This window comes from Stylophora pistillata, chromosome 2, assembly GCF_964205215.1.
Source record: "Stylophora pistillata chromosome 2, jaStyPist1.2, whole genome shotgun sequence".
NCBI lineage: Eukaryota > Metazoa > Cnidaria > Anthozoa > Scleractinia > Pocilloporidae > Stylophora > Stylophora pistillata.
Window position 1 is genome coordinate 23,931,113 of NC_142520.1, and position 19,172 is coordinate 23,950,284.

The 19,172-nt window shown below is 37.7% G+C and overlaps 1 protein-coding gene across 1 annotated transcript; it reads right to left on the reverse strand.

Moving 5' to 3' along the window:
• Positions 1-1,943: 1,943 nt before the first annotated feature.
• Positions 1,944-16,380, reverse strand: LOC111343180 (tetratricopeptide repeat protein 38). Its single transcript, XM_088748506.1, has 16 exons — positions 16,232-16,380; positions 15,630-15,707; positions 15,091-15,172; positions 14,445-14,577; positions 13,231-13,404; positions 12,303-12,378; positions 10,847-10,966; positions 10,064-10,123; positions 8,840-8,878; positions 8,450-8,528; positions 8,054-8,124; positions 7,856-7,950; positions 7,249-7,327; positions 6,847-6,924; positions 6,295-6,368; positions 1,944-5,660 (listed from the first exon to the last, which is right to left on the reverse strand). Exons 1-16 carry the CDS (start codon positions 16,265-16,267, stop codon positions 5,570-5,572), a joined length of 1,365 nt encoding a protein of 454 aa, XP_088604632.1. The 5' UTR covers positions 16,268-16,380; the 3' UTR covers positions 1,944-5,569.
• Between the last annotated feature and the right edge of the window lie 2,792 nt (positions 16,381-19,172).

Below are 19,172 nucleotides of genomic sequence, written 5' to 3' on the forward strand. Positions count from 1 at the left end.
GAACAGTAATAATAAAATGGATAATGAAGACTACATTCAAAAGCAAGATATTAAAAAACAAGACATACCTTGGAACATCGTGGGGCAGTTCTTACCCCACAAATTCTCCTCTCTCCTCTTCTTCTTACCTTCTCCTCCCCCCTCCCCTTCCCTCGCCCCCTTTCTCCTGCGTAAACCAGTTAGGCATTGCCCATGTAATTGCCTGGGTACAAAGTTCATCCATTCACGCTATACTTTGTCATTTCAAAAAACAGTTAGTTGATTTTGTATTAGACAGCAAAGAGTGTTTTGAAAATATTCACAATTGTAGCAAGGAAGATGTCACTTAATAACCAGTAGCCATGGCAATGGTATTTGTCGTATGGATTATGTGCTTCTTCTCGTGCGATGCCATTTCTTTGTTAAGATAGAGAGAGTGATGTTTGGGGACCGGAAAAGTAAATGACAAACTTCCTTTACTCCCCATTCTCGAAAACAGTTTGAACTCTTAAGTCCACTGAAGAAGTTCTTGGAACATTTCCGTTCCTCACGAAAACCACAGCATTAATTTTTTCCTCGAGAAATCTTTGTAACTAAAACAACCTTTCGTTATCGTTCTTTATTCATTAGCAGAGGCACGGCGACCAGTCAATTACTTAAGCGGAATAGCATAATAGAAACGCTGAGGCAAATAGACTGTTTCTATTAATGGTGCTGTTAGTCCTTAGAACGCTGAAGGGACTCTCACTGTGAAGTTACACTCTGTAAACAATCTTTAATGACATAAGAACGAGTGTAGCATTTACTAACAATAATAAACAATGTCACAATGCTTTGAAGGAATAACTTAAAATTGAATCTACGGCAAGGTCCAAAATGCTGACTTTAGTAGTGATTTGTTTCGTTCTTTATTTGAATTTTACTTCATAAAGTGGAATTGGGTCGGTTTTTATTTCACACTTGAAGACATTCCAAACAATAATAATAATAATAATAATAAACAAAAAAACAAAACCAAAAAAAAAAAAAAAACATACAGATGTGTTTGTTAAGTATCCCCTTAGTTTAACAGACTCAAGGGGCATTTTGTATTGATGTGGGTCTTGCAACTGTTTATCTCGCTCACAAATTTACCCAGTTGCTGGAGAAGCGATGTGAGAGGCTTTACCTTGAATGGGCAGTGGTTGTTTGCTTGTCGTTTTGTAAAGATATTTACCTAAATGATGTGCCTAAATGATGTGCCAAATTGATCAAACTCACCCCGTATAATTTTTGCCACTAGTCGCTCAAGTCAGTATAGGGTAGTCGTATGACTTGAAGGGCTGGATGTTCTCTTTTAATAACCAGCTTAAGACAATCTCATTAGATATAAAAAGCGGGAAAATTGATCATTGCTTTTTAGATGAGATCTCTAAGCTTTATTCGGCCAGTAAAACCATGAAATGTCTCTTGTTGGCTCTTTGATCTTCTGCCAAACTGCTATGCCGCGTAAACAACCCCCAAAGGCGATTTTCTAATTGCAACTATTTTGATATGAAGACGAAAAAGAAAAAAGGACCCCTTGAAATAAAATAATGGGCACAAATTATCTACAAGATGCCAAATAACTTTATTCGTATCTTACTCAAAGCAATCACGGACAACCCGTTACCCGTGATCTACTACATTTCCGAAATGGCCTATTCTCATCGGCTAGGTTTCCTGTTAATTTCGGTTTCCCCAAGTTTAATCTTTATCTCTCCCTTTTGACGCTACGTTTTAAGCACTCTTTGCTGAGTTCAAACCACTTAATTAATTTGGAGGTTTTCTTGCATCACTGTTTTGTGAACTTATTGTACAGGTTAGATATTGCTATGAGCACTTATGAGTCCAGGCCCCGGTTGTTCTTAGAGTGGATAACGCTATTCGCAGCATAAATCGCGATCCGGTAAGAGAGTGCAATAATTTCGGCCAAAAATTATTCAGCTGGTTAGTCATTCGTCCGTAGCAGCGTTATCTGCCCTTTGAATATCCATGGCCGGGTCAATGCTATTGATGGAAATGAATCCGTCGATGCGTGCAGGATTACTTAAAGTACGTATTTTTGATTGTGGGAAGTGAGTTAAAATATTTCGACTCAGCGTGGGTAGGTGAGCAAGATATGAGATCATACATTACAGCAGTGGCCTCACTAAAATTAAAATGCCTGTTTAAAACTATGGAATCATACGCCATTTGAGTAAAATTACCTCTCTCATAATTCTTTGCTACGTCTTTGCACAAGCAAGTTACAGGGCTGACCAAATCTTCAGGCATATAACACAACTGTGAAATGATTTCGAAAATTCCACCCAAACATGAATAAAAAAAGCTTATGTACGAGAATTCATATCGCAATCCCAAAGGTTGATGCGTGAATTGAGCATTTTAACGCTTTCTTTATTCCTCATGATGCCATGGAACAGCATTTAGCAGAGAAAAATTTCCACTGATGCCCATTAAGAATGATACAGCCGTAGAAAGTTGACTCTTTGCTCTACGGGATCTACTGTCTTGTTTAATTTATCACTTAGGCATGGGGAAAAATAAATTATGGAAGATTAGGATAATAGAGAAATAGTCAGGTTATTTTATCCAAAATATTTCCTGTTGTTCATTATGAAATTGTTCGTGTATATTGAAAAATAAAATCGGTACTTGAACTTGTTTAATTTCAGATTGGAAAATGTAACCTGTAGTATTATGACAGTGCGCGACATAAACTTAGAAAGGTCCTTTCTCCTGAGTTTATGAACCTCAGCTTTTTAACATTTTCATACTCCTCTACAGTATTTTAGTTAGTCTGAATAAAAAATGTCTTGAGGAAGAAGTTGGAAATTTGCTCCGAGCGGAGAATAAAAACTGGGCCTTTGTGCTCCAGAAGCGATTTTCACTCGTAAGAAGTTTACTTTTTTGTTTCGAAAAAAAAAAATTAAATAAAAAAAAAGGAAGAAGGGGCTTTCGTTTACTTTTACACTATAAAAGATTCATAGGCAAAATTGAAAAGAAACACTGGGTCGCTTTTAGAGAGACTTGCGGATTTAGAGTCCAATTTTCACTTAGAGCACATCGTGAAAGCTCGCCGGCCCGCCAACCATCTTTAGAATTCATGGAATTATAAATTTCTTCTTTTTAATTTAGTAATTGACACACGATTATTTGGATAGTTATTTTGATGCAGAATATATGCTTTGAAAACTCATTCATGTAAATTCCAAGAAAGCTTTTTCTCAGACTGAAGCGGTAATTGACTTATTCGGCGAGACGTAACAGAGACAAACCGAAGGAGCCAATAGTGACCATCTGTGCTGGCACTAATCACGCGCGTCATTTCATCGGCTAACAATACCTTTTACAGTAATTGGAAGCAAGGGTTAAAAAAAGTACACACGCATGAAAAAAATCTGAATCGGTACCGTGTCGAAAAAAGTTTGATTTATAATTTGTGGAAAAATCATGCAATTTTACACAACTTCGACTCAAAACGTTCCTCTAGTAGCTGCTTTTATGGTCATAATTTGCATCATCGAGTAACAGACTTCGTATACGCTTTTAGCTATATCTATCTTTCCTTTATATTAATGTTTATTAAATTTCTCCAACTCAAGGGGATAGGTGTATATCAAAATTTAAGCGATAAAAATTTCGGTCATCGTGGTAATTTAAGAGCACGGACTGTGATGGTACCTCTTCACTTGGTCCATAGAATGAGAAACTGAGCCGTGTTCTTAGAATGCACATACGATTATTCGCCTGAAGAAGTGGTTTTTTATAAATAGTACAGGATGCACAATTCAATACTGAGGAATCACTTAAACCCTCGTACGTGGGCCACCACGGCTGAGATGGCAGCAAACATCTTCAGAATTTGTTTTGATTTGATAATCGATTGACCAATTGGTGAGATACATCATAGGTGGTTTATTTGATATTTTTTACTTTTTTTTTTTCTTTGTCGTTATTTTGATCTTATTTTTGGATTGTTTTGACTGGATTTTCCTTGGATTTACTGTTTTCGCATTTTTTTTTCTTCGTACAGCTCTGTGAACCGGATCCCATGCACGCTAAATTTTTGGTCTAATTTTATAGTTTTAATCTCTCTGAGATCTTAATTATCATTTTTTGGGAGTAGGGGGGTGGGGAGGAAAGGGCCATCAAATATTTTTACCATTTTATTATTATATTACTTTGTTATTATGTTTTCTTTTTAGATGTTCACAGCTTTAGTATAAGAAAAACCAATAAGGTTTTACGACTTCAACGGCAATAAAATTAGACTAAGTTAGACTTCTTCTCCTATTCTTCTGCCTTGATGAATACCTCCACCACTGACAATATGAAAAATTGTCAATTGTTGACTTTTTAAATCTTAAGGTCTGATTCTAATTTCTATATTTTTGGCTTCGGTACATTTTCTTATCAAAAGTAGACACAATTTAGTGTTGGAATAAAAAAAAGATCCCTCTCAAGCTAGTACGTTTGTGTATTCTCATCACTTAATAGCTGTATAATGTGTTGATATCAAACAGAGAAGGTATTTGTTGATCATCCCTGGCAATTTCGGGTTAATTAGTTGAAAATTATTTTCGACATTTCGATAAATCAAATTCCTTATTTTATGACTGTCTATATATATGAGAAGAAATTGTGATGGGATATGTCATATATAAATGTCGCAATTGCTTGAAGATGTTTGGCATTGTGTAAAAAATATATTATAACAAACCTAGCCACAGCAACGATTATTTTTCAGATGAAAGTCAGATTGAGGCTCAAATAAATATTCCTGTGGGTCAATAGTAATGATCGTTCATCGTCAAATTCCAACTGAGACCAGGGCCATTTTTCAAAAATCTCACTGCGCAAACAAAAAATAAAATTGATAGACCGTTTTGCAACATAGGTTACATGCAAAGGCTTCACGAAGTCTGAAATGCCCGTTTCCTGATGACTTTTTACACGGCCTGATGACGAGTTTGAAGTTGAAATTCTCAAGACACTCTTTTCTAACCGTTGCAAAATCAGCTAGTTTCCCAGTCTGTAGCGAAGAGAGAAGAAGGCTCTATAACCCTTTCTGTATCAATAGCGGAATTAAGTCAGGAAGGTCCGTGCCCACCGCCCTCGATCCACTCCCCTCCCCTCCCTACTGACCATGCACCGACAAGATCGTACATTACTACCGTATTGGTTCTAGTTCGTTTTCTTCTTCTATGGAGATGTGCATCTGCAGCGAGTAAGAGCGGGAAAGGGAAAGAATGGCGTGGGCTGGTCGAGAAGTAATTGGCAAAGAAATACTTCATGTTTTCTGAATCAAATTTTGGATCAATTAATCTCGTGCCCAGATCCTACCATGTGATTGAAATATTGAACTGCTTGACCGTGGAAGGTCTGGGCAAGAGACTTTGCAATTACTGGATCCGAGCCTGATTAATGTATCGTTTTGTATCAAAACGCGTATAGTCCATATTGAATGGCTTCTAAAAGTCGTAGCTCAAAATCGGTTGAATGTTTGAGTCTAATTCAATAAAAAAAAATGTTCCTCTAGGTGTAATATCAATAACCTATTTACATCCTATTCCACATGAAGAGCAAGGGCTTGTGCCATAAGTCTGTCCGCCATCGGAGATTTATTCTTTTTAGCTTTCTTTTCAGCAATAAGACACCTGGGAAAAAAGAAACAAAATCAAAAGCAAACAGTTAAAAAAACAACAACAAGAATGCAAAAAATAACGAAAAAATTAAACAAAAACGCGAACCGACGAAGAGGAGCTATATTCCACCATGTTTATTCAGATCAGCGTTTCCCTAGGAGTCCCAAAAGTGCTAACACAGCGACTCTCGATCCCAGTCTATCGCTCTCTTCCAAAGTAACATGTAGATGTACCTAGCTGGGATTTGCGAAGAAATCATGCAATCAAACAAAATGATGGTAAACAGAGTGCAATCCAAAAGCCTTTCAGCAAGTTGGAATTCGAAGACGCCTTGGTTAACGATTGCTTGTATTGGTCGTTTTAGTATACTTTAAATTTTTTAATTTCACAGGGGACTCTTGAATTCTACATCCGAGCTTCTTTTGAGAAAATGAATTAAATTCTATGGGCAGTATCTGACCATACTTCTAGACTCCTTAACTTGGCAGAAACGGAAACATAGCCCGTTGTGCTCTTTAATTCCATTATAGCTTTCTCCGAGTTTGATACTCTATTGAAAATAGTTTTTACAAATATTATGAAGAGATGTCACCTGCACTGATATAAAAAAAGTCCAGGAGGTGAAGAAAAAAAACTAAATAGTTACCTGGCAAATTGGTGATCCTCTTTGCGTTTAGAATGCATTGCAGCATTGATCAAGAACAACTCGTAAACATCTCGCTACAAATAGGCAAAAGCACACACATATTTCATGAATGCCACATCATCACTTGACTACAAGTAATAGAGCAATTTTCAATTGAGTGTTGAGAGGAATCCTCAATTGCATTGGCTTTTCTTTACCTCGCTCCGGGATTGGTACAGAAAACTCACACCACTCTCTCAACCAATCAGATGCAAAACCAAAACCAATTACGTCTTGTTGGTCCCCCGCGTTCTCCCGCGCTTTAGAGCAATTTGGTTGGTTTACTTTCAGTTCTTAGTGACTCCTAAGTGTATCTTGCCTTCTTCTGATTGCAAATTGTGATTACTTTGGTATGGCTTTACCACTCTCAATCAAAAGCGCTCTGATATAGTAATACTTAAGTGACAAAACACGCTTAATTATATTTGTATGGCAAATCACCATCAACGAAATATTTTTAAATTTGTTTTCTAAAATTATATTCATTAAGAGAATGGGCGTCCTGATTCTTACCTGAGCTCTACTGCCACCCATAAGGTCCACTTTATAACGAAGAGGTTTTAACAGAGCTACAGCCTTATCAAATTTTCCCTGGAAATAACAGGGAAAAAAATATGCAATTTTTAATTCAAGCAAAGCACTGTTTACAGTAAATGGTTTGAGCACCATGACATCATGTAGTCTGGTCGTCCGGGTGAATGTAGTTTTGAGAAGGACTGTTGTGGGTAGTAATGACAGACGTTTTAACAACCTGAGCAGAAGTCTTTATCAAAGTCAAGACTTACGCCAAGGTTGTTGAAACGTCAGTCAGCAATACTGACAACAGTTCTTCTCAGGATTACACTCATCCAGGAAGAACAGACCAGTTGATCACAAAGCACTGTTTGTAATGAAAAACCGTTTTCGTACACTCACTTTATCAGCTTCCAAAAATGCCTCACATATGGCGAGACCAACCGTACGTGATACTTCACAGTTGGCTCCCGAGCCATCTCTAAAGATAAGAAACCAGAATAAAATTAAAAAAAAAAACAAACAAACAAACAAAAAAAAACAACTGGCATATTATAAAAGTGATCGACATGTGGTCGAATGGATATAGTTCAAATTTCCATGCTGCTCCTGACTAGGTGTTGACTTCAATTTGTTTTGTCCATTCGATTCCTCCAGCGGTTTCTTTACCCTCCCCCCACCCCCCCCCCCCCAGCAGAGCACTGCACCGGTAGTTCACAGTACCAGTAGTGCACTGCACTCGTAGAGCACTGCATCGGTAGAGCACCGTACCCGTTGATCACTACAACGGGAGAAATCTGCATCAGTAGAGACCTGCATCTGTAGAGCACTGCATAGGTAGAGCACTGCATCGTTAGAGCACTGCATCGGTAAAGCACTGCACCACTGGTATCGCAGAGATCACCGGCGGGTTCAATTGAAATTTTTTTTCAGACGTTACTGCTTTTAAAAAGTAGTGTTAATTATTGTGAAGATTACTATCATAATCACTTATAAACTTCTTTCATACCTAACATATTTTCTCAAGGAATCCAATAGTTTCATGGTCAAATCTTCATTCTTTGCCCCTAGCGTGCTCATAAGCATATGACTGTCATTAAATGCCTGCAGATACCATAAGCAAGACTTGAGTTATATTAGATTGCCATCACCTGACACAGAATACAAAGCAACAGCACTATCTCTTTCTTTCATACAATCCACTTACCAGAAAATGGTCATCGGCGTGGCTCTCCCAATACTGACAAAGCTGCTGCCATCTGTCACCAACATCGACTCCTGCAAAAAAAGAAAAAAAAAGAGGTTTTGCGCCTTTTTTTTGTTGTTGTTGTTGTTCTTTTTTGTTGTTGTATTTTTTCAGGAGGGGGGTGTTTCTTTTTTCTTTCTTTCCTTGGTTGGTTGATCTAATATACTAGAACTAGCACCCTTTCGTTGCTTACTTAAAATATATTACAGGCCCATTAAGAGCGCTTTTCAATTTTATAGTGCCTTAAGACCAAAACCTAACTACAATAACCAATCAAAACAAAGTAAATTAGTAAAGAAAGCCAGTAAAAACACAAAGTAAAAACAAGCAAACTCCCCAACCTTTTTAATTACTAACCTTCAAATTTTAATCTGTATAGGAGGGAGGATCCATCTGTCAGCTGAAAAGTGGCACTTGCTTTAAATCTCGGTACCATCTGCAAATAGGATAATTTTGTGCAATTTCCCAACGAACAGGACAAAAGCGAGGTAACTTTGGGTTTATCAACTGAGTTCATAATGTTAATTGGCCACCGCAAAAAAGTTTCAAAGCTAACGTTTCGAGCGTTAGGCCTTCGCAGAGCGTAAGTTTACTGCAATAAAATAAGAAAATAGATATCTTCTCCTAATGGCAGGTCTAAAACAAACGAACAATAATCACGCCAGCCAATATGAAAGACATCTTTAAAGGAAGGAAGGAAGGAAGGAATTAACCAAATAATAAAATTAAAGTTGCACTTGGATTTACCTCAGTGTCAAATATGTTTAATGCTGCTTCGTAATCCCCCTGAAGAGTGACAACACAACTATTTTAGCGCAAAGTAAAGGAAGAAAAAACAGGGTGCTTCTACGGTGGAAAGTACTCCTTTACGTCATCACATTTGGTCGTTGGGGTTGCGTCATCAAAACGAAGTTCTATCTCTCCCAACAAGGGGGCAACTGCTTTGATCGCAAATCAGTAAGGAACTAAACTGTGACATAATGAAAATGCAGTTGCTCTCTGTCCACTCTATGGCTTCCTTGCAGAATTTCAAATCCCGCCTAAAAAGGGGAAAGCCATAAGTAATTCGAAGTTCATAGTTCACCGCCTTTTCAACTAAAATACAAACAGGACACAGACGTCGCCATTTTTTTTAAATGTTCCCCAGCAATTTGGCTGCTTATCGTGACCTTTATTAAGCTGGCCGTCATTAGAGAGATTTAGCTCCGCGTTTACGTGAAACGGAAAACGCCTGCTTGCCCTCTCACGTTTCACGCAATATAGCGTGAACCTTGTTGCTCATTTTAGCTTCGTGTGAGGTCACATCATGGTGGATTTGAAGGCGCCCTTGTATGACTTACGAGAAATACTTTTGCGGCCCTTTATCCACCAATTAACTTCTACATGTAAGAGGAAAAGGGGAAGAAAATCTAACGTGCACGGCAAACGCTACACAGGTTACTTTCACATACAAACGGCAAAACGCAACCGGCAAACGTGAAAAAATTGCGGATAAAACAAGGTCACGGGGTCACTCTTGCCGTGTCAATCTTCACCTCGGGGCGCATGTTGAATGGAAATGATAAGCCGATGGCCACAGTACAATGTAATAGTTTTAAGCAAACCGCGTGTTTTAGGTCTCGGCATGCGATTTCAATTCTGGGAGTTGTACGATGACTTTGATTAGAGAATCGCTACCATAATGGCAGTATCCATACTCGAATTTTTAGCATTTTTTTTTTCGAAAGGTTACGTTGCTCTTTCGAATCTGTATACAACGTGGACAGTAAATATTTATGTAACTTTTAACGGATGAGTTGATATTATATGATTTTCGTGGCATACCTCACCTTCATACTAAACAGAAAAAGTGTAACCTGAAACCAGCTTCATGCACCATCTCTAGTATTTCCTGTGGTTGTTATAAGCCTCAAGAATCTTTACTTATCAGTTACAAATACACGCCGCTGTTCGCTTTTAGTACGAGCATACCTTCTCAATATAGTACAAAGCCCAGTGCCAGAAGTTGTGACAGGCCAAAGACTCGCATGGCTAGCCAGAAAAAAGAGAAAGGTTAATCTCACTTTGTATAAAATGACTAGAACGCCACTCGATGCTTACGAGTATCGAGTGACAGCATAAAATCAGATGTTAGACCATCTTTAAAGTTTGCGGACGGTTTGGAATTTGTTGAGTGGGATTTGTGGGGCAACTTCCAGAAATTTATCCAAAAGAAAAAGAAGATATGGAAGATATTACACGGCCGCGCGAGTGCTGTACGTATCTCTCATGAGTGAGCGAAGCGAACGAATCAGAGATACTTTCAGCACGAGAAGATAAAATTCGTATCTCCAAGCGGTCATGTACTGTTCTGTTTATTTTATAGATGCTGATGGAATTTCCACATAAAAGTGCAATTAAAGTGGTCACTTATCGAAATTGCCTGTCACAAACATGTTATGAAACTCGGATATGGAGTTATAGAGGAAAAATAAAGACAATAACACTTATAATTTCTGATCCAAAAAATGTCAAAATTCTAATGAAGAAGAGAAAATTTCCATAACAGCAAAAGTAGCCACGTTAGTAACCATGGCGACACCAATATCCTCACACGTGAAAGATGAACGTATCTTCCTTGCGCGTGATAAAGATATGAATTTTTAGTAAAAAAGGAAAAATCCAGGTATTTCATCAGTATCTATATAATAAATTACCTTCCCTATCATCTAATAGATCAAGAAGTCAAATAAATTAAGTAAATCAATGTCGTACCTTCCAGTTTTCCATGGTTTTACTCATAAATTCAATCCCTTCATCCTGACGGCCTTCCATCTCCAAAACATGAGCCAAAGCATGTGTTGCCCACGTGTCTTTAGGAATTAGCTCCAATCCCTACGGTTTAGATATACATGGCTTTGTAGTTGATTTATATCGCTTCGTGATTGGTCCAGAAAAACCGCGCCACTCTCTCACACAATCAAATGCAAAGGTAAAACTAATCACGACTTGGTCGCTAACGTTTACATGCGCTTTAGGCAGTTTGTGATTGGTCCAGAAAGTTCGCGCCACTCTCTCAACCAATCAGATGTAAAGCTATAACCAATCACGATTTGGTCGCCAGCGTTTTCCCGCGTTTTTGATTTTACTTTGACTCCTCGTTGGCTCATTGGCTCATTAGTTTCGCAGTGGTGTTTTTTTTTTTCTTTCTTCTGTTTGGCCGTTGTATGGTGTTTCGACACGCAAATCGAAAAGCGCTCATTATGAAACCAATGAGGACAGAATGTATTGCATATGATACCACAAGGTTTATTGGGTTCCATTTTCGTATCCACGGATATTCTATGCCAATATGTGGATACATGTAAACGCGCATCTTTACTTGGGGGGTGGGGGGGGGGGAAGGGTTATTACAAGATTGTTTCGTATTATCAACAGAGTTCGTTATTAACAATTATTCGCCTCAGGTTCGGTGAATATCGTCGAATAATCCCGAGACGAAGTCTCGGGGATTATTCGACGATATTCACCGAACCTGAGGCGAATAATTGTTTTTTATCATAAACTAGTTTCAGAGCTGAACAACAGAGAAAATTTCTAAAATCAACATTTTTAGTAACATTTAATAACATTTTATTTTAACATTTTATATAAACCGCGTGGAGCGGTTTATATAGCGTCATATAAGAAACCGCGCGACCAATCAGATTACTAGAAACTCTTTGCTCAGCTCTGAAATTATACTAATGTAAATTAGCCACCGCAAACAGTTTTTTAAAGTTTGCATTTCGAGCTTTAAACCTAACGTCAGCTTGACAAGCTCTTTACGGTGCCCAACCTACGCTATCAACGAAATCGATAAAACTACATTTATCGTTACTTGATAGCTTATTCAATCTGTATTTTTCTCATAGTTTTTGTATTTCTTAATGACATTTCCATACTCCACTGAAGTGTTTTGTCTGTCTGTCTGTTTGTTTGTTTTGCTGTATTTGTCTTTTTTCTTTTTTGTTTGAGTTTGAGTCCAACTCTGGTCTATCAAACTCATCAAGATTGTACCTCACATAATGAGTGATCAATTCCACTTAAAAATTGTGCTGTTCTTGTGACACTGTACTAACAACACTGTGCTAACAAGTCTTCCCAAGATCCCAGCTCGACAGAGGAAATTCTTTTAACAGACACTTAACAATTTCTAACTTCTTTGTTCTCACTTGTTTCAACAAATTACCTTACGGGCTTGTTTCTCTGCTTCTCTGTAGAAGTTTGTCTCCTCTAAACCAAAGGCATACATACCAAAGAGATACCTGCAGTTAAAGTAAATGCTATATATCAGGAAAATCACGTGGCTTATCATAAATGGCTACAATGACATTGCTTTTTGTTTTCAATTGTTACCTAGCACAATCAAGATACTAGATAACAATTTCCAACCCCCTAAAAAATTATTACACCAGCCATTAGAGTAGGACTAATTAAGTATGGGGTTTTATAGTTGCCTCATGGCTTACCAGCATTTATGGGTATTTTCTTAAAGAGCCTAGATGGATTTTAACAGAATTATAATGCCTATCACACCATAAAATTAGTCCAATTAAAGAGCTTACAAGGAAAACCTCAAACCATGTGATTGGACACCGTAATTTAACACATTAATTTTTATATTTAATATTTTCATATGTTACAAATTACAAGTACAGTTACAACTGCCAGAAAAATATCAGATTTCATTCCCACAATTGTAAAGTCAATTTACATAATACTATGTAGGATTACTCATAGACAATATAATAATTTATTACATGACTCGGGCAGTAGAGGGCCAATAACTAAAATCAACCAATCAAAATGCTCTATTGTTGAATGGTCAATATGCTCTCAGTATTGGACCGGGCACTGTCCCAAATGGTCCCAAATGATACCACACTGAGTGTCCCTTTGAACTTCAGTTGTATAATAAATCTCTTATTAACCAAGCTTGCTTGGGACCGTACTGGAAGAATATCGGCCCTCGGTCTTTTTTGTACGGACCTCGCTACGCTCGGTCCGTACTGTCAAGACCTCGGGCCGATATTCTCCCAGTACGGCCCTCTCGCTTGGTTAATAAGATATATGAATCCAAATCATAGCCAAGTATATATTGTTATGATTTAATTTACCCATATAAAGGTATTTCTTGATTCCAATGTGGCAGCACTCTTGCTACACTATCTCTTATCCTGGCTTTGGGACCAAAAAATATGCTGTAATTTCCAAGCATCTTTAGTGCCAGTATGTCTGTAGGGTAGGCCATCACTATGTCATCCCATGTGTCTTGTGCTTTTGGTATATTTCTATAACAGTTATTAACAACAGGGGTTGGTAGGTAAAAGTCTAAGGATTAAAATGCTAAGAGGCACAATTAAATTCTGTTTGGAGCTTTAATCCCAGTTTCCATAGCATGACGCAGCTAGGAGTATATTGTATTTATTGTATTTGACTACTCCCCCTTGGATGGGATGGTGGTCCATCCCAAGGTTACCCCCCCTCCCACAGGGTTTCAACTTAATAACAACAGGGTTGTTATTAAGCTCCAGCTGCCTACAAAATTCAACGGAAAAGTTGAGATCCCCGCCTGGATTTTTAGGTGGCTATCAATTGGAAAAGCACAACAGGCACTTCTGAGGATACACAATTGCAATCATTCACCACCTTTGAGCCTCCTAACTTAAAAATTTCAGCCAGCAGCATAGTTTCTTATCTACAACCCTGCATGTAAGCTTCCCTTATACTTTGCCAGTACATCATACCCATTAAGACTCCTTGGTGAAGAGTTAGGCACGGTATGAAAAGAAAGTGTTTTTAAACACTTAGGTTTAAAAATTTTGTGAGGAACACTGCAGCTGGTTAATTTACCATCATGATGCCATATTTCATGGTACCGAGCCCACTACATTAAAAAAAAAAAAAACTTTGGAATGAAATATTCCGGTCCCCCTCTAGTTAAACCTAACGATAAAATAAAAATCTCACTATGTACAGTGGAACCTCTAATATTATGACGTTCTTGGTATAACAAACAATGCTGCAGCTTAAATAGCCCCGCTAAAGTTACCTTAAAATGAATGCCACAAAACCTTGATATAATGAACCCTCGATATAGCAAACCAATTTCCCCACAGTCCCTTGGCACTTTGTTAGAGCGAAGTTCTACTGAAGCATTGTTTTCTCAGTCTGTACTGTAAGTCATGGAAGCTCTCTTTCCCACTAGAATTTATCACACTAGAGCCATGAATCCAAGCAGAAAAAATTGGTCTGTAACTTATATTAAAGACTTCAAATTTAGATATATAAAGTCATCAAACATTTGAAAGGAGACCTAAGCATATCTTACCCTGCAGCCAGTGCTTTTGCAGCATTAAAGTGGAGCATTTCTCTGTCGTTAAGTTTACCCTTAGAAGCTAATGACTGAGCAACATCCATAGAATTCTTAACTTCAAAGATAGACGCCACAACATGACCCAAAGCTGATGTGAAAAGACAAAAGGTAAAAATCAGTACGAAGTCATTTACTACTAGTAGGCAAAACTGAAAACTATGAGCAATTCCTCCTTCTCTGAAAAGTCCATTCTGGGAGTGAAAATAAAAATAAGCTGTTCATTGATTTAGAACTTGTAATTTCAAGTAACTTAGTAGAGATCATTTACAACTGAAGATATTTGTTTACCATGTTGAATGGATGGTTGTTGATCACCCACTAAAAGGACACAATGCCAAATTGCAACTACTTTTGCCACCCATGGTAGATTTGGTCTAGAACCCTTACCTTGCTAATATTGTTTATAAGATTTACGGCAGGTCAGGAGATTTTTAGATAAAAAAGACATGCACTTTTCTGTGTGATGCATTTTCAAAGATGAATAAAAGACCACAGCCCTGCAAATAGTCTTTACAAATCCACACTAACGGACCATCTCAAGTTGTTGGACAGATTTTTTAAATTTTTGCTCCCCTAAAGAAAGCTTATATATATTTAATACCAAAATCAGGATCTGCTTCCAACATTCTGGTTACTGAATTCTGCAGGCCACCAACACTATCATCGTCAAGGTGAGCTACAACCTTAAAAACAGTAACTGTTGGTTACAAGTTGGAATATATGTAGGAAACCCTCATGAATTCAACAGTTAAAAGAAGGTAAACCTCGTGTGCTACAAATATCTATATCTAGATCAAAATTTAACAGCAACCTGTGAACCCATGGTTAGTAGTTTTCTGGTTCTGTCCTCGTGTACCAGTTCACAAGATCCAATACAAAAGACCAAACAATACACAATAGCTAACCAATAACTCCTAAACAAAGAAAGAACAATGGTAATTCCCTTGTGAACCGGTACACCAGGACAGAACCAGTTTTCTTCATTTGGTTGCTGGCATGCTCAAGTAACCTTATAGGGATGGCCAACGGGAAATACTGACTAATTTTCCTTTAGCAAGAAAACCGCCAGTATTTTTCCCATCAAAATTTGTTTTATGGCAATTCTGAAATGACTCCTAACTTCTTAAATATTAACCTAACCTGAGTAAGGGACGCATCAAACATTTTAGCTGCTTCATTGCTTGTTGTTGACAGTAAAAACCCTTCCTTCCTCCATGCCTGCAAAACCAAACATTTTTCTTGCTGTAACCCTTATTAGAGTGTACAGTATCTGATTTCTCCTTCGATAATAGACATAGAGAGATGATGCATCTTTAGCGGGTGCTATTACAAATATAATGATTAATGATCGTAATGTTCTGTTCTCAGAAGCATCTTCGAAAAGACTCAAGGTGGTTTCTTCCACATTCTAATTAAAATGACTGCTACTACATGACCAATCAATATTCATTTTTGCTTAGTCATAGTTCCTTGTTACAAATACGATCTTCGATCTTCGATCCTCGACCTGAATTAAAGTACTTACGATCTTTCAAAAATCGCAAGTATATGCAGATAATACCACCAAGGCTACCACGACAAATGAAAAACAAAAAAGTCATTTTTCTGTCTTGGTTAGAGCAAAACATAATTTTTGGCCTGTCGCACAAATCAAACTCCATCCCTTCCGGAAGAATAGAACAGAACTGGGAGGTAATTAGGCCGGTGCATCAATCTACAGAAAAACGAATGGAGACACTTACATCAACATCTCTCCAATGAGTGTGTAGATATGACATTTTTTTCGCAATTAAGTATAAATCTAAACAACGATTGACCTCCCACCAAACACTCAAGTCCCAACACCTGTACGCTGTCACGAAAAATGAAGAAGGAAATGGAGGGAAGTATTTACAATTACTGAGGGACTGGTGACCAAAAGAGTTGGTTCCAGAGCCTGCTATTCTTTTGGTCAGTGCTAAGTACAGTGTAACGCAAGAATGATGGGTTTCCATGTCATGCAAAGTTGTCATGCAGCTAGTCACGAAATAAGTTGGTTGAGCGTGAGAGGGAAGGTTTTCAATAGATTTGGACACAAAATTCTGTGAAAATTATAAAAATTTTTAGAAAATGTCAGAGGTATGTAGAGATCTTTGGAGGGAAATAGGAAAACCTGGAAATATGTTAAGCGTAAGGTTTGGGAATCTTTAATATGTTTCCAAGTCTGGTTGAGGTCTGGAAATTTTATCCTGGGTAATCAGAATGTCTTTCAGTGACGGTTAAGACGATTTTCACGAAATAAGGAGAATGAAAAAAAGATAGGCGATGTCGAAGGACCAACCTCGTTCCCAGGGCTTTTCCCTTTTTGAATATTGGCGGGCGGCAAAATTCAAAATAGGAAAGGCCCTGGGAACGAGGTTGGTTGAAGGACGAATCATAAGGGGAGCTTGATATAGCCTGCCGAGCAGGTGTACTTTTGACGAGAGAGAGTGCTCATCAGTTTCTTGATAAAATTTATAGGTGCTATCTTTCATTTTTACAGCAACAGAACGGCTAGTACGGGGTGGGGGTGTGTAACGGTAAAAAGGTAGGAGAACAGCGGGGCTTTTTTCCCCACCCCTTCCCCACTCCGTCCGCTAAAACTCTTAGTCAAATATGGCCAGCCAATTTCACCATTGCGAGCTTGTAAGGTTAACTCGCCGTAATAAGACGACAGCACTGCAGGATAAACTTACGTTTGACTCAAATACTTTGAAGTGCTCATTTTTCTTTCGATTAAAACAAAGGAGTAAGTTTACAGCTACAATAAGTGCATGTTAGATTCAAACACACCAATTTCTGTTACTACTCGCAAAAAGGATAAATAAATAAATAAATATATAAATAATAATAACAATAATGATGTCATAATGAAAGATTAGCGTACTCGTCTTGTTGAGCGGAAACAATGTTTCCTTGCAGAGAAAGTTACAATTATATGGTGAATATCTATCATTTACAATTGCTTTTTTTCTTTGTTTTCTTTTTCATATCAAGTTATCTATAATATTTAGTCTACATTTAAAATAACTAACTGGCAGGTACTGACTAAACGATCTTAGAATCCTTAGTTTTGGCAATGTTCAGGCATCTGCGTACATGATGAAGATTATCAATAACTTTAAGATTGTTGAATAATCCCCGAAACAAAGTAGAGAGGATTATTCAAGAATGTTCAATGAGCCTGAGGCGAATAATTATTTAAGCATAATTTCTCAGGTATTTTCGAATTCTGTTACAAATTCTGTACATAAAGAAAGCATTGCGCATAATTTGTGAGGCAAGTGCATCAGTGCATTGTTGAACAGTTTCCTCAGCTAGACCACCGTGGTTATTCCATATTCCGAACGACAAGCGAGAGTGGGAGATCCAGAGACCTGATGCAAATACCAACGCGTCAGCTGGATTTTCTGTGGATTACATGAAAAGCGTGCTTGGGTAGCCGGATCCAATCAGCACACTCGCGAAGAGTATTCTGGATAGCCGGATCCATCACTCGCAAGAACACACGGCGCGAAGATCCAAGTCTCAGGCAGACGTCTTACCGGCGTAGTGATCAGGCCGTGTCCATCAGACACGTCATGTACGCCTGGTTGAAATAATTCAATTCAAAATCCGCGTATTCAATTCAAAATGTCTTTTTCATCGCAAATCGCACATCCCCGGCAAAAGGAAGTCTCCAATTCAACAGTCACAGGGGAATGTCCTATTTCAGGAATAATGACGGAATTTTGCCGATTTTTTTGTGATGCAATAATGTTCAAATGTAACTTTTATTCACAATGCAAACAAGAAAGAATGTATGATTTTCAATTCATAATGAAAGTGCCGACTTTTTTATGATGGAATAATGTTCAAATATAACTTTTATTTACAATTCGAACTGGAAAAGAAGGTAAGTTTGCAGAATTAGATGACAAAGAACATATCATTTTCAATTGATAATGAGGGATGTATCTTTTTTTTATTTTGATCCTAATAACGCGCCATAATAATTCGTTACAAATGTGGTATTACTTGTGTCGAGATGAGCAAGCAGTTCAACAGGTTTATTTAGCTCCGTCAGCAAAAACCTCATATACTTTTTGCTGAAAGTGTTCTGCAAAACTTAATAGCATTTTTTGTGTTCGCAATCTAATTTTCTTCTGTCGCGTTTATCACTTTCTTGGAAACATTGACAAAAAGCGATGCAGCCATTTTGAGATTCGCGCGAGAGGATTAGAAAGAGATATGACGCAATCCTCGGCCTTACAGAGCGCGCGTATCTCTGTAATCACCTGAGCAACTATACTAATAATAATTATCAACTTTAATTACAGCGAGTAAACACATATCAGTATTCAAACTGATGAACCACTGACCCTCAAAAATAATAAATGTAAAACCTAAAACCTACCAGTGTCAAAAATACGATATACCGGTCATTTAAAAGGACAGCTAAAAAAAAAATCTTAAAATACAGCTACAAATAGAATGAAACCTATAAAATGTAATGAAAAACATAAACTAGTCTAGATCTTAATGAGTGTTTATCAATTTTTCAAAATTCAAAGCGTTTCGCTCCTGAGGTGACTTAGAATGTTATTCCACAAACGTGAGGGTATACTGAGCAAGACCTTCCGGCCTCTGACTGTGCGCGCTTCCGTTTGGATGGTTGACTTAGAA